This window comes from Solea senegalensis, linkage group LG20, assembly GCF_019176455.1.
Source record: "Solea senegalensis isolate Sse05_10M linkage group LG20, IFAPA_SoseM_1, whole genome shotgun sequence".
NCBI lineage: Eukaryota > Metazoa > Chordata > Actinopteri > Pleuronectiformes > Soleidae > Solea > Solea senegalensis.
Genome location: NC_058039.1, coordinates 13,778,968 through 13,802,654, shown reverse-complemented (window position 1 = coordinate 13,802,654; position 23,687 = coordinate 13,778,968). Strand labels below are relative to the sequence as shown.

The 23,687-nt window shown below is 40.3% G+C and overlaps 1 protein-coding gene across 1 annotated transcript in view; it reads left to right on the top strand.

Annotated features, from left to right (window-relative positions):
• myo1g (myosin IG) overlaps positions 1 to 21,838 on the top strand; it is a 39,361-nt gene extending 17,523 nt beyond the window's left edge. Inside the window, exons 18-22 of the mRNA XM_044052327.1 lie at positions 828 to 972; positions 2,809 to 2,913; positions 3,596 to 3,709; positions 7,422 to 7,579; positions 21,422 to 21,838. Coding sequence (XP_043908262.1) covers positions 828 to 972; positions 2,809 to 2,913; positions 3,596 to 3,709; positions 7,422 to 7,579; positions 21,422 to 21,584 — 685 coding nt within the window. The 3' untranslated portion in view covers positions 21,585 to 21,838. The remainder of the gene's footprint in view (positions 1 to 827; positions 973 to 2,808; positions 2,914 to 3,595; positions 3,710 to 7,421; positions 7,580 to 21,421) is intronic.
• Positions 21,839 to 23,687: the final 1,849 nt, after the last annotated feature.

Below are 23,687 nucleotides of genomic sequence, written 5' to 3'. Positions count from 1 at the left end.
AAAAGACATAAAAGCTCACGCAAGGCAATAAAATAAATAAATGTCAACAACTTAATGTATCGATACTTGATACTTAAAGAAAGGTTTGACATTTTGTATGTTTTAGACCACAAAAAAGACTAGGAGAGAAAAGTTAGCTTTATTGACAACAGTGTGAGCATGTGATAGCATGCTAGCTCATGCAAACAGCGCTACATGTGCATCTACAGCACAGCAGCTGAACAGAACAAACAAACTTAACAAGTTAGAGATCTTTAATGTTATGAGAAATGTAATAAAAATGTAAAAAAAAAAACACCTAAAAGATAAAACTGTGGTGGGACAAATTACAACATGGCTACTGTGTTTTCAAACTTCAGCTGGCACGCACTTAACTTACACTAGTCTCTGTAGCACACCAAGAAATAGTATGTATTACTGTGTTTCTTTACTAAAATAAATAATAATAATAATAATGTTTTTTAGAGGTGGTAGATTTTTATGGACAGTTATGGGGGTTTTCTGACTCTTTCTATGCTCTGCTTTAAGCTAAGCTAACAATTTCCTGGTTGCTGCTTCATATTTATTACACAGACATAAAAGAGCTGTTGATTCCCTCATCTGATTCACAGCAAGAAAGTATTTATACAGTGCTCCACAAATGTATGTCATGCAACTGTAGCAGGAATTAGTCTTTTGTTGATGTTATGTGTTTTATCGAGATTGTGTTGTGACTCTGCAGATAAAGTCTATTTTTACCTGGAGCTGTAGCTCCTACTGTACAGCAGCTTTTGATGTATTATTTCACCCACGCAGCACACTCTTTGGTTCTCGTCCCTTGTTGTCAGGTGGTGGGCGAGGCAGATCGTTAAGAAAATCCCTCCGTCTGACATGGCCGAGGTTCGGGCCAAGGTGGCGGCTCTGGCGGCTCTGAGTGGAGAGAGGAAAGACTGGGGGGTCAGTCGAGCCTGGGAGAGGGACTACCTGGCCAATGTAAGAGATGAGGCCTGGGTTGCAGTGTGGTTTTTAATGCAGTTTTACTTTATTAAGTCGTTCAGGCTTTATTTTTTAATTGATGTGAGATTTTTATTTACTTTACACCAGTAAAGAACTACTAAGAACTGTTAAAAAGAACTACTTTTGATGAATCGATTATTAATCAATTACTAAATGATTAAACTGAATCATGTTGGTTTGTGGACAAAACAACATCCATGTTTCAAAGTTTGGGAAACACAGATTAACATTTTCTGACATTTTATGGACCAAACAATAATTGAGTAAATAATTGACAGATGATCGTTAGTTGAAGGTCTAAAAACAAGATCTTTGAGGGTGTTGTTGTCAGATTTGTTGTTTTAAGATTTGAAAAACAATATAAATCAAACAACTAATAAATCTCAAAATCAATAGTCATTAGCTGATGTAAATTTAACATGGTGTTATTAATCATTTTGGTGCAATTTGTCTTATTTCTCTTCCACATATTTATTACTACTTTATACCTGGGACATTTTCTGTGGTCAGTGTCACACTCCACCCTGCCTCCTGGTGGGACTTTCACAGTGAGCAGGAGTTTAGTGACCCCGCAGCATAAGAAAATCATCCATTGACATGGTGAATGTATGCGGCGCATGTGACGGGACTCGCAGTAAACAGCATGAAATGAAAGGAGGATGGTGCTGGTGAACACAGCCTTTTTTTTATGAACTTCACAGTGGGCTCATTTACCAGCTAATCTGGGGTTATTTGGTGGCTGGAGGCTTGAGCGGTGCCTTCAGGGGACTGTGAGCATGACCGCCACACGATCCTGAGTCACTCTCCTCGTTACTCAGTCACATGACCCGTGACTTGCCTGGCCTCCTTCTGGGCTTCACTTTTCACGTGATTTTTGTTAATTCTGCAAAGACCTATAGATAAGTCTGTGTGACGCAGCACGTGGACGGCCTGGATTGGATTTATGTGGCTGTTTAACAACACTTGACTTGGCACAGGAAGGAAGGATAGAGCAGCGTGTGAATTAAGACAGTTGTTTGTGTCGTGTATTTATAGAAATAATCAGTTTTAACAGATGTTGTTGTGTTTTTTACCACGAGACTGGAACAACTGACTTGAAGGAAGAGCCCCATACACATGAACGTGTTTAGGAGAGTTTTGTATCGTATCATTGAGTAGTGACTACAAGTTGACTACACAAGAAAAAATACTCAGCATTTCTGTACAGATGAAATGTCAACACGATAAAATAAAACTTCCGTGGATTCACCTAGACTTATTTTCATGTGGACAACCCCTGCAAAAGTTGGACATTGTGCAACAGGATGTTTACGTCTGAATGTATATAGAAGAAATAAATATGACGGTACAGGTGACAAAGTGTCGAGTGACACTAGTTTTGTCCATCTCTGCTGCTCAACACGTTTACAAAACGTTCTTTACGTTATGCAGTTTTGCTCCAGCTGTCCAGCCGGGTCACACTGTGTCCTCAGTTTACATACATGAATGCAAAATAGCTCTGAGGAGAAACTGCCAGAGAAGATTTAAGACGTTATTATCATGACACGGTTTTAAATTTCCTTCTTAGCCGACCGTGACTGTATTTCTCATCAGGCAGTTTAGCTCCAGTATCATCCACTCTGCTCCCTCGTGTCAAACACCGTGTCTGATAACAGCAGCTCCAGGCCCCAAGCTTTGATCTTCCACGTAGGGAGTTACAGCGATAAAAAAAGAGTCTGAGGGAGGTCACGGAGAGTTTTACGACCAATGACGATTCGCCCTCCCACACCGTCTGAACTGTCATGCGATAATGTGTGTCTTTCATGTCCGCAGGTGCGAGACTGCCCTCAGACCAGCTCCAGCTTCATCCGAGCGTCCAAGGAGCTGAGGAACAGGGACGAGTACGGTCAGGTCCTCTTCTCCAGCTTCTGCAGGAAGGTACAGCACATGGGAAAAGAACAATGACACAGAAAATATCTGCTCTGTAGCCACAAGGAGTTTCTTCCCTATTGTTGGGATGTTTTTCTCACTTGCTGTTTTTTTTTTGCCCCGGTCTATCCCTTCGCACTTGTACAAGCTCGTCTTTCAAGATTTCATGTACCAGCAGTGAATATAACCCTCTCAGAGAGTAATAAGAAAAAGAAAAAAGATCAAAGGATTAATCATGAAAGAAACTATGAATTTAAGTATGAATTAATCTCTAAACTTATCTTAACCTTTAAGATTCATCCTGGTTTCCATCGACTGCAGCTGAAGCCCTTTTAAGGATTACTTCACCTCCTGATGAACCTTCTCTTATAATCTCCCTGGAGATAATAATGGCCATATTCTCTCTATCAGGGATTTTGCAGCGTGAGACTCCCTCTACATTCTAGGCGAAGCTTTAGATTTAAAACATCTAAAGAAATGTGGGCTTTGATAACGGGAATAAAAGAGCCAACAGTGACAGAAACACCAGAGCGCTTGTCTCGCCTCTGTTGTTCATGTGTGTTTGCGGCTCCATGCGGAATTTGAACCCAGATGTTTCCACAAGCAGCGAACACGGGCTCTTTAAATGAAAACAGAAAACAGAACACATACAGTTATCCTTATATTATTTTCCTTTTCTCTGCTCTCTCAGGTGAACAGATTCAACCGGAACACAGATCGCGGTGTGCTCGTCACTGACAAGTACGTCTACAAATTAGAGCCGAAGAAACAGTACAAGGTTTTGAAGAAGCTTCCTTTAGACGCAGTGAGTACTCGAGTGGGAGAACACACAAAGAAATGTAACACACAAACTGATTTGCTATGCTTGTGGGGACTCAACAGTGATTATATTCACTCTGCACTGCCTTTATTTTGTGCCCTAAGAGAAAAATAATCTTGGGAAGCAAGTTTTAGACAAGAAAAATATTCTAATGTTAAGAAAATAAATGTCTAACTTTGTCTTTATAAGCTTTAATTACCAGTAAGAAACTAAAACAATGGATTTTGTGTTCACTACGGGTGTGCATAAGTATGTTTTAAATGTAAAATTCACTATCACAGAATAGTGTCCAAATATAAGACATTCTATGGTATACATTCTTAAATTCAGCTTAAGTAATACCCTGGTTCATCAATATACAAAGTTATTCCAACATTTCTAAACCAAATTCAACATTTCTAAATCACATCCATGGATTTTTGTCAACAGGATTCACTAAATTACCATGTAGTTTTAGTTAGTGTAGGGTATTTAAATGATGATGTTTAATAAAATGAAGAAATATTAAAAAAAGATCAAATGTTGTTATAGTTATTATGGCTCTTAGAGGCCCAGTGTATAAAATGTTAAAGGAGTGAAAGGAGAGACGAGGGATATTTAGCTGCAATAGTAAATGATGCTGAGTTTTACACACTGTACCTTTAAAGGATACCTCCAATGATATAAGATATAATAATGATATAATATATAATATAAATAAGACCAATTGAAATAAAACAAAAGCAGAGATGTGTGACTTCCCCTTTCACCAAAAATTACCTTTAAACTACTTTGACGACACGTCGTGAACGGGAAACTGAAAACTTCAGAATAGCAGCTCCACTTCCTAACAGCTGCTGCTGATGTGGGTCAGACGTGTGCTGTACTTCATCCCAGATGTCCTTTATTTCTCGTTTGTCCATTTACTTTGTTTGCACACACTCTCACCATCCACCATCTCTAACATGAGTCTCTGCCGTTTATCAGTAACAGAGGAAACTTACAATGACGTTGTGGTGCGTACATGTATACGTGAGGCTGCAGTGTTGTGTTAACTAGTCCGAAGGTTTTCTGCCATCTGGGGCCAAACTGGCTCATTTTCTTATGGTCTAATCTAAGAAACTGGATCAGGGTTCTCACGGGGGACTAAAGGAGACTAAAAGTGAAGATGGTAGATGACACTTTTATTTAATCTGATCCTTTTAGGTCATTTCAAATAGCTTTTTCATCCCGATTTTTTTCTTCACTTGATTGAAACAGGACAGCAGGGACTTAATGAGAGAAGTTCAGGAGAAGCTGGAATTATCTTGACCGTTTAGTGAGTCCAGCAGTTTATAATAAAAGCTGTGGCAAATTTACTGTTGATATTTATTGTCACTTTAGCAAAACTGTGTCCAGAGAGAGAGAGAGCTGTAAACACATATATGCTCTGTGCCTGTTGTGCTATAAGATGGTGGATACAGCCAATCAAGGTTCTCATTAGCTGATGATCCACTATACAAAAAAATACTTTTCACGGAACTCAAGGTGGCCTTATAAATACAGCAAAATAAAACCATCCATTCATTATCCCACGCTTGAGGGTCACAGGTCATTTTCTTTCTTGTGTTTTTGTGTTGACCTCATGAGGTGTATTACAGGGGCCTCAAACTCAAAATGACCTGGAGAGCTAGTGAACTTCTAGGCTGGTCAGGAGGGGGCGAACAACAAGACATTTAACCATCACAATGATTCTGAAGCTGTTAAATTAGGGTAACAATCCTGCAAAGTTCCGCTTTAATATAAATATATGATGTTTAAGGGACATTGAATGTCTCTTTTCCTTTTAGTTATGTATCTAAATGATGATTTTTCTCTCATTTCATGTCATTTGTCTTTGCTTTTATGTGTCGCTCCATTCATGAAATTGTCCCTCGCTGTGGCTTGAAGTGCATTGGATGTTGGAGGGAAGATATTCTAAGACTGACATGTTAAAAGGTTGAAATGTTGCATTAGTGCAGAAAGAAAAGCCAGCAACACCTACTTAATGAAATGAGTCAGCACAGCTGGACGCCAGCGAGGCGTAGAGCGAGCGAGAGAGAAAGAGAGAAAGAAATGGCTCAAAAACGCGCCAGAGGGTTAAAAACCATCAGTATGCAGCAGCTGAGCGACTAAAGATAGCTGCTGCCATTAAGCTCTGCCGCTCAGACTGAGCCTTATATGAGTCTTATTCAGGTCAGAAACGGAGAGCAGGGAAGTAAAGACGCCCTGTCCACTCACACTGTCACCAGATTCTTTAGATCTAACGGTCATCTGCTGGTTTATCATGACTTAACACCTCACTGTTTCAGAACCGATTTTCTTAAATCCACTGGATTTTTTTTTTTGTCTTTAAAGTGGAACTTGACAAGCACAACAATACGATAAACGTAACATCTTATCCCACCAACCGGTTTTGAAATTGCTCACTCTCCCACACCAAAGCCCATAGAGAAAATCTGTGTTTTTAGCTCACTGGAACACTGGAGCTGCTAGTTTACTGTTGCCTCGTTTTGTTAGTTTAAGTCACTTGGATAAATGTGATTTCAAAGGATAGTCATATGTATATTTTAACTTGTGGATTAAGGATTCTCATTACTTTTTTCACTTAGAAATTAATATAGAAACACTGTGTTTTGATATTTTATCATTTCTCTGTCCACTAAAGGGACAGGTTGAACGAGACTCTGGCCTTGACCGAGCTGGAACATCCTGCACACTTTCGTCCCTGCTGGATTAACCTGTGTGGACTCGGGGCTTAAAGAGGCTTAGATAACTCTGATAACTCCCTTTCTCTTTCTAAAAATCTCTGCCACTCTTCCCTTTGTGTTTCTCCTATTTCGCTCGCACTCCCTCACCTTTCTCGCGTTCACGTTTTCTCAGCCGCATTAAATCCATACGTAATTCCAACTGGGTCACACCTCATGGCTTTCCCCTCAATGCACCTCACGTGCATAATTTCTCTCACCCTACATACCGAGAGCAGATATAATCCGCTGCCTTCATTCATGCATTATTATTGTTTTTATTATATCCAGGAGATACAGTGCTCTACTGTATTAAATTCACCAGTATTATACATTGATGTGATAATCCCTGACATTTTTAAACAAATTAATTTCTGGCACTGCTGTAAGTATGTACCACTGAGTATCTCTTAGCCTACATGCAGCTCCTTTGCATTATATGTTGTCTTATTATACAACGGAGTGGACTGGGGCGGGAGTTTTTTGTGTCCCCAAACAAATTTACAGGATTTTCTCAACCTAATTAGTTAAGATTTATGTGCAAATGTTTGAAATGACATGCATAAAATCAAGTTTTATTATTTCTATTCAACATCTCTTAGAAATAATGAATTTACTAATTCAAAATTATATTAGTCATGATTTATATTATGTTTTGGATCACGATAGTTTGCCATCTTTACAAAGTGGTTCCTTTTATAGAAAGCTTGTCCTCAGAACTGTAGAAAACTTACAACGTTATGACATATAAAAAGCCAGTTTTTATATCGTCGTAGTCTTTTATTTTCCTTTTTTATTGATGTGTCAGTGTTTTCATCACTGCTCAGTCAAGCAGAACAAGAACAGTGAACTCAAAAATCAATATCACAATATGAAACATGTTTTTTTTGTGTAGCCTTTTGATAAGACACTTTATGAATCTGAATCACACACTCACATGTTTCTCACCTCAGTTCACAGGACTGAGCGTGACCAGTGGGGTCGACCAGATGGTGGCGCTACACACGTCTACACAGGATGATGTCCTTTTTTGTCTGCAGCGAGGGGAGCTGTGCCCCAACCAGGACCGAGTGGGCGAACTGGTGGGAATGCTGGTCGACTATTTTACACGGTCAGTACCAACAGTTACTACTACTTTATAACACCGGTGTTTCTCACTAAAACAGACAATAATACTATCAACATATTCTCTTTCTGCTTAATCTTAACCTGGTGATGAGGAATTTATCTTTTTACACATCTTTATGTTTCCAAAACGGAAACTGATGTCTGGAAACTGCTCACTCTCCTGCACCAAAGTCCACAGAGATAATCTGTGTGTTTTTAGCTCACATGGACACATGAGCTGCTGGTCTACTGCTGCCTCATTTGGTCGGTTTGAGACACTTTGGAGAATTTGATTTTCAAGGATTTCAAACAATAAAGACAAAAAGAATACATTTTTAACTTACTTGATTAAGGCAGCAGTTTTTAAGGTGACACTTTTGTTATGTGGCTATAATCAGTTTTTCCCTGTGTCCCCGGTGGCAGGCATGTTAGCACGAACAGTGATTTTAGTGGGTTCTAGGTGAAGGTTAGCTCTCAGTGTTTGTCAGTGTTTGTCAGTGCTTTATACAAACACACATCGTAGCTAGATTAGCTAGCCTAGCTATTGAACCTGCTATATACTCACAAAAGTCACAGTTTGAAAGTGGTAGCTTTGGTACTAAGGACTGACATTAAATGCTAATACGGAATGTAACACCAACGCTAAAATGTCACAGTCTTTACCACAGTTATAGCTGTGATGACTTGAAAAAGAGACGTGAATTACGAGTGCAATCAAAACGGCTGTAACCTTTTTTTTTTATCTGTGGTGTAATTATGGGTATTTTAACTGGTGTGTCAGGTTGACCACTTTTGGTTAACCCCCTGCTTGCACTGATGATTGAATTTCGTTGTAATAAAATAATTATTATGCATATTTGATTGAGAATCAAACTCTCCAGTAGCTGATTTCACTGATTAGAAAAGAATAACAGGAGTTAATTGGTGACATCAGGTGATGAAATGATTGTCTGGTAAGAAAATACGCAGCAGCCCTGTGGGTCTTTGTGCCACATGAATAAACAACACAGCATTAGACTCATTGTTGCTGGTCAGAGGCCTTTGGAGAAAGGCAGGTCTATTAATGCAGCATAACAATTGCACAAATCATATTCCTGGCATTTATCACTGTCATAGTTGTCGCCGTCTGCGCCTTTGCTCTGAATAACTGCCGTGAAATGAATCAGTCACGCTGACATTTAGCGCATTTATCACTCTGAACCTGTTGTGTCGCCGCTGTTTATGAATCTGATTCACTTCCGCCCACTTTTAGTCACTGGATTTGAATGGGGCAACCTGCAAGTTTTCACACAGAGCAGACTGTTTTGGTTGTGGTGATAATCGATGAGTGTGGGCAAGTTGTCGTAAGTCCAGCCCACTGAGACACAGCACTAAGTATTAGTCCTTTAAATCCTCTAAGAGTCACACGTAGTGACGCAGAGAGAGAGAGAGAGGGAAAAAAAAAAGTAAACAAACTTGCATCAGAGTTCATTTTGCGGATTTTCATTGTGTTTCAGCCAAAAAACAACAAAGCTGGGCATTTTTATGTTTTGATAATTAGATAGATATATTTACTTTATCAATCAGACTCAATCAATACAAAGTAAATAAAATAAGAAATTAAATCCAAAATAGACAGAACTATAAGAATAAAACAGTATAAAAGAACAATTAATGTTGATCAATTTTAGGGTCTTTTCACTTACATGATACAAAACACACAGATCATGTCATAATGAAATAAACCATTTGTCATTATAGAGAAGTTGAGGAGTTTGTGTTAGTAGTAATAATAATACTTTCACGTTTGCATCTGTTTTATCTGCAGGTAGGCATGAATTTAGAAACACTATACGGTTCAGTGACAACCTATAAAGTTTAGAGGCAACAATAAATATGACTGAACATTAAATAAGCTATATAAGTAGTAGCTAAAACATTTGTAAATGAAAATAAACTCAAAAAACATAGGTCAATGTAGACATTTTTGCCCTGATTTCAACCACAATTTAAGTGACTTTATTGCGGGGGAATGGAATTCCATTTCCAATTCCTCCTTACTTGATAATAATAATAGCAATAAAAGTCTAAAATCACTTAACATAAGATATATAAAAGCATGAACCATAAAGTAATAAAAACTAGAGTTTGGTAAAACAATGCATTTTAAAAGCACAATAAAATAGAACCACATTTCTGAGGAAGTTTAGGACTAAGATTTGAATTTTGGTGAAGTTAAGGTTAGAGTTAGGCATTAACTAGTCATGGTTAAGGCAAGGACCTATTATGGTTATGCAGTGTCAATGCAGAGTCTTAAAATGGATAGAAATCTGAGAATGTGGGTTCCAGGTATTACGTATTTTGTGGGGACACTCACATTATGGTGATAAAAATGTACCCATAATAAAAAAATAATGCATTTTAAGGTGAAGACATGTTAGGATGGGGTAGAGTTAAGGTTAAGCTTAGGCCAGTGCTAGTTATGGTTAAGGTTATGTCTCCAGGAAATGACTGTAATGTCTAAAGTCTCTAAAGTCATGGAAACCAGACTGTGTGTGTGTTCTTGTATGTAACTTTAAATGTTTTTGTTTTTTTTAGGATCAACGCCTGATTTTAGGGTCGGGGTTATAATTGGATTTATGTTAAGGGTTAAGTAAGAATGCTGGTGTGTGTTCCTGTATGTGTGTCTTTGTGAGGACCAAAGACCGTATAAACCATAGGAAGTGAGAACATTTTGGAAAATAAGGACATTTTGTCTGCTTCCCACAACTTTAAAGGGCTTTTTTGGGGTTCAGACCTGGTTTTAGGGTTAGAATTGTATTTAGGTTAAAGATAAGGCTAGGTCTATGAGTGTCCTCAGTAAGAATGCTGTGTGAGAGTGTGTGTGTGAGAGCCTGCAGCAGCAGCGGCAGCTGTGCGGCTCTGGCCGGTGTTTGTCGGGCGTCAGAGAAGGAGAGACGACCATCAGGAGCGAGCTTCCGCTCTCCGCCTGTCTTTGTGCCGCCATCTGCGGTGAATGGAGGGCGGAGGGTTGTGGGGGGCGGGGGTTGCGACCTCTACAGAGCTACTCATTAAAAGCAGACTCATGAGACAATGTCAGGGTTGAGCTGTGAAAGTGTGCGAGGAGGAGGAGGAGGAGGAAGACTCAAACACGCACTCCTCTTGTGCTTCCTTCTGTCAGGAAGTCAGATCACGGGCAAGTCACACGGGCGAGTCACACGGGCGTCATTTTAGTTTGTGATGTTCGCAGAGTGAAGTCAGACTGTGGCTCGTGTTGTTGTTGTTTAAATGTAATCACTCTAATTCAAACCTGAGAGAGCTGACGTGGGAGTTTTTACAGATGAGAAGGTGTTTGGTGGCAGTGGCACAGTTTGTCCGTTGTACAAAAACTGGGTCAGTGAAGGCAGCACAGGGTAAAATTGGACTTCAAAGACAGAAACACGTCTCTCCTCTATCTTCGTCTGTCGCTTGTTCCTGTACATCCTCATGTGCCTGTAGGGCCTGTACACATGGGAACGAGTTTAGAAGAATCTGAAAAAGTTTTTATTCACATGGAAGCAGCTTTCCGGGAGCCCAAAAACACTATTTTTTTGGAAATGGTTCCTTCCCAGGCCACCCTGTTTTTGTGAAAACAACCAAATTATGCAACTTAGGGATTCACCAGTTTTGTTGCCGTTTTCTTCTTGTGTTTGGTGTGTTTTTATGGTAGTGTTACAGCGCCACATACAGGCCTGGCATATGTACCACAGCATTTAGTGGAATACTGTTTTAAAAACGAAAAATAAAAAAGATCGTATAGGGACACATTTGTTTTCATGTGGATAAGACGTGAGTCTGATCTGTTACCATGAATGAAGTGTGTGTGTGTGTGTGTGTTTGGGAAGGGGGTGGCGGCCTCATGGACCATCTGCTGGGACAGCTGGGGGAGCATAGGCAGGATTTAGGGTAAGATCTGCTTCAACCTTAAAGATTGAGGAGGATTCTTTACTTAAAAGGCAATATGGTGATGCTATGAGTCTGTTTTTAAATATAGATTCTTTATATAAGCTGTGCTGCAAGATCAAAAAATGTGCAGCTTTTAGTTTGTTGAACAAAGTGAAATATATTTCTTCTCCTGTAAAACATTTAAAGGTCCAGTGTGTCACATTTAGAAGGCTTTGTTGGCAAACATTGAAATTGTTTGTGTGAGTGTATAATCACTTTAAAATAATTTTATTAAGCTATATGTGTGTACTTATACATTTATGTACATATAATTACACATGTCCCAGTGTAGACAATTCTGTAGCTAATTACAATTAGAATATAACCTCTAATATACATATATATTTACAGATGGAGTGGACATTTTAACCTATGTCCACATTGAGGGTCAGACACGTGTATATAATATAAAATTCTCAATAAATCAAGCTAAGTAAGATATATTAGTGAATGCATTATATTCATAAAATAAGTCAGTTGGTGTACTTAAAAAAGAACATAACTGTAGAGGAGAGGAAATGAATTCAAAAATAGTTTTCCCATTGAAATCATCAATCTGATTTCCATCTGTCTCAGTAGCTAATCATTTGCTGCACTCATTATTTATACTAGATATATAAAGTTAAAGCAATACAGATTAACCCCCCTCTGGTTCCGGCTCTGTCTTTTTAGAGACACACAATCACATCTTTTTCCCCCCGTGTTTCCTCTCTTCTTCTTCTTCCTCAGCAGTTCCTCTACTTCTTTATAAAACCTGCATTAATAGAAATCATCTGGGTCACCCTCAGAAAAAACAACATGATTTCATTAACCTCAAAGCATATGTTAGTGTGGTCTTGTGATGTGGCTTTAATGAACTCCCAAAGGGAAGTGACCACACACACACACAAACACTTGTTTTTATATCTTAGAGGGGACACATCTTAGCCATAATGCATGACATAGTACCTTACCCTAACCTTAACTATCATAACTAAGGGCCTAACCCTAACCCTTAACCTAACCACAATTCAAATCTTAGTCCTAAACTTAATCTGTTCCTCGAGTAGGTTCGGCCTCATCAGGACCAGGTTTTTGGTCTCCACTAGAAATACTGGTCCTGACAAGGTCTGTGTTTATGCCAGGAAAAAGGTCCTATGGGGTTGGGTAACAAACACAAGAGCACACACGTATAACCACAGCTACTGATGTGAAAAGAACTTGTTGACTTAGTTGCTCGACCTTGACGGACATCAACAGTTTGTCAGGTTGTTGTCGGCTGCGGCGAAAATCGTCCGTCTCTGTTCTAAATTCACTTTTTTTAGGTCGTGAAAGGCGTCATCCTGAGCCTGAAATAGCCTCCTCCGTTTCTCTGCTGCCTCCCTTCTTATTTCCCTCCCTCTGTGTCTGTCCTCAATGTGTTCATGTCTCTGACAGTCCTGCTGGCTGCAGTGACAGGACAGCAGAGGCTGCTCGACCTCCCGCTCAATTTACCCTCTCACTCTCCATTTATGTCAGTGTTTTTTTTTTTTTTTTTGCTTTGATGTGGCTGTTGCTTTGGTTTCGATGCATGGCACGGAACCAGAGCCTGTGCACTTTTCATCATATGGATTGTTACTATGGCAACAGCTTTTAACCTGGGGTGGATGTATATAAAGACCTGACCTATTTACTTGTCTGTAAAAGCCAGCTCGGTCGTGTGGTTCACTGGTTTTTCCCCATTAAACCACAGAGTCCAGCCTGAATCTATCTGTTGATTTTCTGTCTTAATCAAATGGTTCTTTTCCACTATACAGTTCGACTCTACTCGTTTTGGTATGGTTTTCCAGTACTATAGTACCTCCTCAACGTGGGCGGAGTCATACCACGGCTGCATGAAGCTGCTGTGACGTGACATTTTATACGCGACACAAGCACACAAACTAGTGACTTGTAAAGCGGTTGTTGTAACCGAATCATTAGAATCAGTTAATTGAAAAGATTTGTTCACAGAATCGTTCGGTACTTCCCGACACAGTCACTGAACTGTGAACTACGACTAAATGGGTTGTGTTTCGGCTCACGATCAAACTGTGTAATGTGCCCGACATCATACCAGTGTGTCAACAGACAACAATGGAGGACGTCCAACAGCTCTTTTTTGCTCGGTTTGTAGCTGTGCGTCTCAAAAGCTGTCCTGTTGCCCAATCAGCTGACTGTCATGGGCGGAGCTAGACTGTACCGTACCATAGTAGCCCAAGGGAAGGGTGCCAAAGAATCCCTAACCCTATACAAAAGTGCTTGTTGACTATAAATAGTATTTTGTCATTGTTGGATTGTGTCGGCATCTTATTTGTTGATCTACTTCTGATTAGTTTGTCAGTTGAAAGTTAACAGGATCATCAAGTAAACATCAAACCATAGATTAGTTGTTGACAGTCAACCACACTACAGTTTACAATCAACAGAACTGTAAATGTGTGTCAGGAGTGGACTATCAAAATAAAGTGTCACCTTAATGTGCTGCAAAGAGAGAGAGTCGTTCTTTGTTCGGCGTCGATCTTGACAAAAGTAACTTGGGGTCATACTCGCGTTCCCCTCACACCACGTGAGCCATCAAAGACAGAGAAAAGAGGATGACTCACTCCTGATTTCTGTAGCAGCTTGATTGAAAAATGTTTGTTTTTGTCGAGGTTCAACGAGGACACACACACACACACAAGCAGAGATCTAAATAAATAAAAAGCTCTTAAATCTAAAGAGTGAGGAGGATGGTGGTAAAGGAAGAGGGCAGGCAAATGTTCATTGCTAATTAAATTATCATTAGCATTAGAAACAGGATGTAAATACACATGTACGTGTATCTCTCTCTCTCTCTATATATATATATATATATATATATATATATATGTATATATATATATGTACAGATATATATATATAGATATACGTATATATATACATACATATATGTATATTTGACTTGACAGTAACAAGAGCATGTGACTTTCGTGTTTACTTGAACTGCTGAGATGCTTCATGTGTCCATTTGACAAAAGCTCCATTCAGACAGGATTAATATTACAAGAGGAAGTGGGTCATAAAATACTGTGGTGTTTTAGCCACTGGCAAATTACACAGACGGTTTCACTAATAGTCAACGATACAAACCATGTGACCTTCATTACAAGTGAGCTCAGTATTAAAGTGTTCTGGTAACCACTGTGTCTGATTTATCAGACTTTTCCCTCACCACTTGAAGCTATAACACGTTTAAAGTAACGACAAACATGTGAATAGAATTTAAAAATAACAGGCATTTATTCCCTTTGGAGGCATACTGTATATGCTGCCAATAAATTCTTTCATAATCCATGAAACTTCTGATGATTTTCTCAATTAATCGGGTGGTTTGATCCACAAAATGTCAGAAAAAGTTGAAAAATTTCCCAAATCTCGAAATAATGATTAAAAATATTATGCTATTATGCTAAAGCAGGCAGGTGAAATGCTGACCTCTGACACAGTTTGAATGTAAATATGATGAGGGAGCAGCAGAGGTGAAGTGGAGAATTTAACCGTGTGATGACACAGGTGGGAAAGACGGTGAACACTCGCATCATATTTTTCTCATGAGCTCATGCCCACACGTTCACATCAAAGACGTCGCCTCTGGCAGAGCGGGAGTTCTTTATAAAGACTGTATCCTCACTGTGCCTCGCACTTGCTCGCTGGTTCAATCCGCTCGAGCGGCATCACACACAGCCTCGTGGAATTACGCCGAGCGATTCAGCTACTGACCTCGAGCACTGCGGCGGCATCAAAAGGCCTCTTTGTGGATTCAAAACGTCGCACATGTGCTGCCTGTAAATTGACCACAGAGTGCGACAAATGGATTCCTCCGCCACAGAGTGACACTTGTGTCGAGCACTACACAGCAATTTAACCGTTTAAACAACGGCTTTTATCTTCAGTCGGGCACATGTTTGGCTGCGCTGCCGGAGACAACAAAACACAAACAGCTGACTTGTTCCGAGGTGGGCTGAATGTTCCTGCTGTCCAATCTTATTACCGGAGGAGAAACGATGGTGGGTGAAACTGCCGGAACCGAAGACGAAGCAGCAATAAACGAGTTCTGTCCACTTACTGCAGTTTGAAAATCACCTGATGTTAAAAGAAAAACCCAGGCTTGGTGATGTTGGACACTAATGCTGTGTTTCCATCATGGTACGGTCTGGTTTGGTTTGGAATGGTAAAGCCCAATGTCAGGCTTGCGTTTCGGCTGAGAACTGTAGGCAGGGTGTGGACTGTGCAACGTTGCAAGAAATGATGACATTGAACGTAACTCAACACGCGACAATGGAGGACGTCCAGTAGCTCTTTTTTGTCCTGCTCGGTTTGTGTCCGTTTGTCTCAACAAGACGTCAAAGCTTTGTATGAGAATAGACTTCCGGAGCTAGACTAGCTCCACCCTGACTGTACTATTTTACCCCAAAGAGTGGAAAAAAAATCCGTACCTGTACAAAAACTGAAATACTGTACAAAACTGAAATACGCCACGTTTACGTGTACCATATTGGCTTTTATTTCCGATTTCTGGTGTCCATGTAAATATAGCTAGTGTCAAAATAAAAGTCAATTTAACTACTTATGTTCACACTTAGTTAAAATGAACTCAAATCCCAATTGTGTTTGATACTTTCAGCATTACTTTCACAAGGTATAATATTTATTGCATAGAAGAAGACCGCACATCATCTCTTCTGAGGTGAAACAGGTTCATTCTCTGTGATTGTCGTCCAGTTACCATGAAGGACGTGCCGGAAGTCACCCCCATAATTGTCATGTGGATACAAACATCTCTTCCCATTGATAATGGATTTGAGGAGAGGCTTGACTCTCTGTTTGCTTCCATCTGTCACTGATTCACTGTTAAACTTTCTCATTAATGTGTCAGGAGTCTTGAAAATAATTGCTGTTAAGAAAATGATTGATTCCCCCGCTGTTTAACAACGTCACGGTTGGTGACACATGTCGATGATTCAAGCCGTGAGCGTCGGCTTTGCATCTTATTCCACCGTTTATAGAAAGCCTCTCTACGTCCTGCTGCTTTTACAGTATGACTAAGTTTTTCCCAGAATCTCTTGAGGAGACGTTTTCCTGATGACGGTGGTGTTAATTATATCAGAGTGGATCAGAGGTGATCAACACTGTGATGGAAAAAGCAGACCCTGCACTTCCCTCACCCATAACGCCACACACCTGAAGACCCTGAGTGGTCTCCGCCCACGTTGCCCCCCCCCACACACACTGTTGGGAGATGATGCTGTTTCCCCAGTGATGGTTGCTAGGCAGCTAGGGAACCACTAATTATGATTGCTGGGGGAAAATTGCAGGGTTGTTTTGATGTGGGGCTGTCAGAAAGGGCAGTGTGGACAGACGGACGAAAAGACACAGCTGATTATGTGATGGCTTCCAGCTTTTTGCCTCTTTCAAATTTAACTGTAAGTTCTGCAACTTGCTGTCCACAGTTGTCGACGGATCAATCAGAATTTTGTTGTGATTGGTAGGTGACGCCTCTTGGAAATGGGAGCTGACGACACACTTTCCAGACTCATACCAGACCAGGTCTGACCCTATTGACACTGATATTTGCCTTTTTTGTTTACTTTTAATTTTACGTTGACAACAAACTTGTGTTTTCTCTTACACTGATTATGTTATTAACCTTCACAAGAGCATTTTTCTTTTCTATTTTCAGTTTATTGAGTGGAAAGATTTTTGTCCTCCAGGAGGAACAAAGCTGTTGTTAGCAGAAAGTTCTTTTATCTGAGATGACACATCATTCCCTGGGAGCGACTTCTGGTGTTGATCTGATTTCCCCATAATGCAGCACAAACAGCATCAGTAACACGGTGTAGCGTTCAGATCCCCGGCGATGCCTCGACACACGTCCGTCCTCTGCGGCTCGGCTGCAAAATAAAACGGCCTGTAATTCCCCATAATGGAGACACCTGAGGCAGGTTTTCATGTCAGATTAGCAGCAGCCGGAATCATAGAGGGGATGAAGGATGGTGGCAGACAAATAAAAGATACGGGGAGCAGTTGAAGGTGGTTGGAGGAGTGGTGTGGTCCTCCAGGAGCTGCTGCTGCCCCAGATCTGTCTCCAGCTTCACTCTCTGAATTATCCAAGTGCGGGTTGAGGACTGGTTTGCAGACAGTCGACCGTGGGCTTTGTTTATGAACACAATCCCAGTGCGCACGCACACACTCACACACACACACACACACACACACACACACACATCGATCACACGTATAAAACTGAAAAGAGAGACACATGTCAAAACAAGCAGTTTGTGCTGCCGCCTTTATTATGCCCGTGGAGGCCATTTTGAGTTTTAACGCTACACTTCATGTGACGCGAGCTCTCATGTAAACGCCTGTGTTCAGAGAACACAAGAGTCGAGAACAAAAAAATCGACTTAACTCGGAGTCAATTATTTATTTACTGTTGAAACATAATAAATAACTTATATATACATGTTTATATATTTTATTATTTACAGAAGCGAGAGAAAATCTGTTGTTATTATGTATTATATTATTTTGATGCACTTTCTGCTCTCAGTTTCTCAGAAATAACTTCATCAGTGACTAATCAATACCAACTAATTCAACACTTGCATAAATCTTGCTATGACTAGAAAACAACAAGACTTTATGTTTCATATCTGACAAATTGCTTCAGATTGTTGCTACTATTTTTATTTATTTATGTAGTTAATTTATTGGGGGACAATGCAAACTCTCGTAGCACGACTCCAGCCTGCTATAAACACACTGTTTAAACTGATGCTTTACATATAGAAATTAAAGGTATTGCTAGTTTCCAACTCTTGTCCCGTGTTAAGCCTTTAAATAAATAAAAATCAAGCTCATGAGCAATTGCAGATATGATACAAATAAGGACATTTAAATCAAAGTTACATCCAATAATGATCATGGTGTCTAGTATTAACGGTCACCAACACTTACTTTGTCAATAACAAAGTCGCATCTTATTGCAACACGAGGCTGCGGCAGTATGAAAAACCTACTTCCTGTCGAAACAGGCTACTTCCTGTCCAAATAATTTACAGCAGTTTGGGGGGACTTCAAATAAGGAAATAATGATATAGTTCATTTTAGTAGTTATTGCTATCAAACATATATATGTTAGAGGTTAGCGGTTATTTTATGGCGGTTGGTAACACTTACCAGCCAGCATGTCCCTGTGTGTCCCATAAGGGTTATATTTGGGCTGACAGTATGGGTCCCAAGTGGATTTGTCTGTGGTTTTCTAATGTGGCCCCACCCATGCTTGCCCTCTTAATTCCCTTTCTAGGCTACCTGAGTACTAAGTGGGTGCTAAGTGAGCATGGGCTTGAAGTGGGCAAATTATGCAGGTCCCATATGGTTTCAGTAACACAGGTGGGGCCACCATGGCAACCACGGACAAACCCACTCTGGACCTACTGTATATTGTCAGCTTGAATATGAGCCTCATGGGGCCCACGTGTACATGCTGTCTGGGTTACTGTGCCTGACTTTTGTGCACTAGATGCAGTGATGGAATTAGTTGTGGCGTTAAACTGACATTTTTGGACACAGTGTAACCATGGAGAATGTGTTGAACTTGCTTGAATTGATGGAACTGAAGGCCTCATATCAGCTGGTTGTTATCGATCCACGTTGCAACAACTGTCACGACTGTAGCTGCCAAGTGACCAGCGTTTTAGCGGGAAATCAATCAGTTTCACTGCTCAACAGCTGTCCAGTGTTTGTCTGAGTGAGAGTATGGAGTTAATAATGGGTTTTGATTGTGGCTGTGAAATCTGTTAAACAGAAAGCTGAAGACAAATCTGTCTCGCAGGTTTCATCTTTTCTCTCGCTGCAGCAGGAAACTGCACATTTCTGCAGCACAGACCTTCACAGACAGCAGAACATCCACTCTCCTCAGGCACAGCCCGGGGGGGCTTTTCCCAACATGCTGCGCCAGCGTCGGGTTTCACCAGCGCGATGAGATCAGTATCTCAAACGAATCTAACCCCTGCAGAGGTCATTGGGTTTCTGAGGCAGGACAGCTGGTTTAACGGGGTTCCAAGAGCCAAATGGTTCCGTGTAGCAGCAACAAGGCTGCACCTGTTGGAGTGACCTTCAGTGAAATGACCGGCAGCACAGCTTTGGAAATGTCTAAAGGCAAATTCTAGAGAGCAAATTCTTTTAGCAGCAGGAAAGCAAATGGTGTGAATGACAAGCTTTTCTTCTGCAGGTTTCTAGTGACTGCTGAGGTCAAACTTTGATGATTCTGTAGGAAAACAGTTATTTATTGTACTGTTGCGGTACTATGTTGGACTTGGGGTTTATTTTTGTATTTTCAAGTTTGGTCATTACTAGGTAAAATGATGAAGTCTCAGGTTGGGTTCAGATTTGGTCGCACCAGGTTCAGTCAGGCCTCTGATGTTATTTTCATCATGGTTTACCAGTTGAAGGTTTACACCACGGTCTATGATGAATGGCTCGGAGACAGTGGCACTGTCTAAAAAAACAAGAGGTGGAGCTGGAGGTGTCAGAGCTGAAGATGCTGAGATTTTCTTGGGAGTCACCTGGATGGACAGGATTAGAAATGAGCATATTCCAAGGACCGCTCAGGTTCAACAGTTTGGTCAGGTACAGAGGAGGGCTAGGGATTACATGGGACAAAGGATGTTGAAGACTACAGAGAAAAGGTTCATGGATGGACATCAGGACACTTAGTGGAAGAAAAAAACGACTGTCTGACCGAGCAAGGGGCCACACACAAGTAAACATCGGCCAGAATTGAAAAACACAGAAGCATGCAAAACAGACATTGATCGGCATGGACATGGCTCCATGACTTGGGTTTACGAGCTCCGTTAAAGACAAATGCACATGGCCAGGAGAGGGTAAGGGAGGAGGGAGGATAAAGTGGTAGACGATGGATGGATGGATGTTGTAAAAATATGTACCCCGAAATTCTACGGGGAGCTCCATAGAGAAAAAGGAGAAACAGTGACCAGTCATGCAAAGTTCTGCTTTAATTCGGGTTCAAACACAGTTCGTCCACTGATGGAAAAACAACAACTCACTCTGAATCTATTCATGAGAGAAAAATAACCTCACGTGCAGGAAAATCTGCCGTGCTCTCAGAGTCTCCCAGGCCTCCGACTGTGACATACTGTTGGTGCTCTGTGTGAACACTGCAGAGACGCCGCGTGCAGAGCCAGCTCTGTTTGGTGGAGCAGTGAGGTTTTCCTTAGCCAGACTGAGGCTGTAGGATCCCTGAGGGCTGAGAGGAAGCAAAAACTTCACACTGGATCATCTTCAGCTGACTGTGCAGTGACCAGGCACTGACCGAGCTTCTTCTCCTCATCCCTGCTGTCAGCAGCGAGGCTGGGTGGAGGACGCGGCACCACCCCATCACTTATAATAATGAGATGCCAGAATTGTTGTTGTTTTTTTTGTGTTCCTTGTATCGTTAATTCAAATTTCTCTGGGGAGATTTTCATCAGGAACAAATGGGTTGATTTTGAAATGAGACAAAGACTAATTTTGCACATCGACAGAGACCTTTATATATGATACACAAGAGTTATTTTTGGTTGCAACCTCACTATTTACATAAACACCAGTGCAACTAAGCAAATAAATTATTAAGGACCAGTAAAAAATTGCTTCACTGCAAGAAACAGACAGTGTTCATAAAAAATGAGCTGATGCTCAGTGATTTTTACTTGAGAAAAAGAAAAGACACCATTTTACTGCTTCTGGACACACTTTAGTGGTGTGCACCATTTACATCAGAGGTCAGTACTTCACACAAAAACACTAAATCAATCAATCTTTGTCTCTTGTTTTCCAGTATAAGAAAAGTCCAGTTTCCTGTGAAGGTGTGTCGTTCAGCCCTGCAGCTACACATGCGAGGGAAACCCAAGACGGTCACAGTGGAAGCCAAACTGGGTCAGACCAACGCAGACTTCAAGAAGAGCCGAGACGGTTTCATCCTGCTGGTTCCCGGCAACTAGAAGACGTTGGTCCAACTGAACCACCAGCAGAGTGAGCTCATGGAGCCTGGAAACATCTGGAGCTCCGTGTCTCCTGATCTGAACTGGTCAAAGTACCAGGGAGGAAACAAAGATCTGAGACCTGAGTCTGCTTCATTTTGAGCGACAGGGGGACGAAGCTCAATCATGCTGAGTAAACAAATCTGGGAAAATAAGATTTTTGAATTCACATTTTTGTTGATACCGTAGTTTTTAAAAGAAAAATGATATATGAGGTTATTTTATGAGAAAAATAAAGAACAAAAATTGAAAGTGTCGATCAAAATGTATAAAAATACCCTAATGCATATATACAGGACGGATTATATAGTATATTCTGTAAAAAGCAAACTCTTTATTGTGTCTGATCTCATGCTGCAGAGGCAGCAGAGACGTGACATTTACTCCATGTTGGTAGAAATAAACACAAAAAGATTTTATTTATTTGACGTTTACCTTATTATTCAGAGAGAGCAGGCTGCACATAATATAGTGATCGGAATATTTTCTTTAAAAAAATACGCTCACGTAAGAGTCATTTCCTGTCTCGTCCCTTGTGTTGTGTCCCCCATGGACACGATCAGCTGATGCAGATAAGCACACGGACGCTGCGGGCGTAGATTTGACAGGATTTCCGATGATTTGAGTCCAAAGCCGACAAGAAAATGTTGTTTTATCTGTTCGCAGAAATATCTGGATTTATTTACCCCTATTTTAAAACTTTATTAGTAAAGCCAAAATTCACAGATTAACAGTTTGCCTCAGTCAACTCTACAACCTGTGTCTTCAGACCCTGGTGGTGTGGAGAAAGATAATATGTTAAATACTGTGTAAGTTTTTATGCCTGAGTAAGAACAGAAATCTGTTTTATTTCAATGCTTAACATTAAAAAAGTATTGATTCACCCAACAGAAATAGATAAACAACAATGTTTAAAAAATAAACTAAAAATATGGGTGATACACTCTTATACTATATACCAATGCTTCTTTAAATTAATTTATTTATGTTCTTTTTGTTGTTCCTTTGGTGTAAAGAGTTGTAAAGAACCAATCATTTAAGAAAAAAAGTATTCGTAGTAAGTAGTATTTTAAATAATTTTTTTTTGACATTCTTATTGAAGAATAAATTCACTCAGGCCCAAAGTCAGGGTTGGGACCCATGGACGGATCTCCAGAGATATTTTTCGGTCCCCAAGCAAATTTGCAGTTTTTTTTGTTTTTTAATGTTTTATATAATTTACCAAACATCTCAGGGAAATGATTCTGTTTCCTATTCAAAATGAAATTGACATGAACATATATGGCTGTAAATTAGTCGCCACCATATGCACAAATGTGCTCTTTTTGGGACTTGTATTGTCATTTGGTTCATTTAGTTTGTTATCTTTAAAAAGTGAAAGTTTGGTATAAATCAGTAAACATCTTTTTATCAATGAAAAGAACGTCTTCAGTCCAGATTAAAAGCAGAAGTCTGTATCCGCCTCTTCCTTTGAGGCACTCATCATGTTACAGTGTCACAGTGCAGAGACAATAATCCAGGAATTCACATGTGAGTATCGTCACCTTTAAGGCCGGACACGTCATCTATCAGCTGATTATTAAGCCGTCCTGACTTCCCCCCACAGGTCGTTTGACAACAATTCACACATCCGTTCTTCCAAAGCTTACGACTCTCACCTGACTGTGACAAGACCTTGATGACCAGGTGACATCGACGTATGAACGACCCAGGGGAAAAGCTGAGGTGAGCGGTGAGAGGACGGTTGACTGGAGAGGGGCAGCACAGTGGTGAAGTGTGGGGTGAAAGTGCATGTTCTCCCTGTGGACGTGTGAGGTTTCTCCAGGTTGTGCACTCTGATGGGGGTTATGTGGGTCGTATCCACACAGAAACAGAACACTTTCCCTTCATGATCTTTTTCCTTTTCCCGTTCTTTAAATGTTTTCATTAAATTTCATTAAATTTATTAAACAGTTTCAATAAATGTTTTTGTACATTTAAGTTTTCAAAAACAGCATTTTTGGACTCCAGTTCTGTGTAGATAATAAAGCAGAAATGATAGACCATGTTTGCAGATTCTCTTAA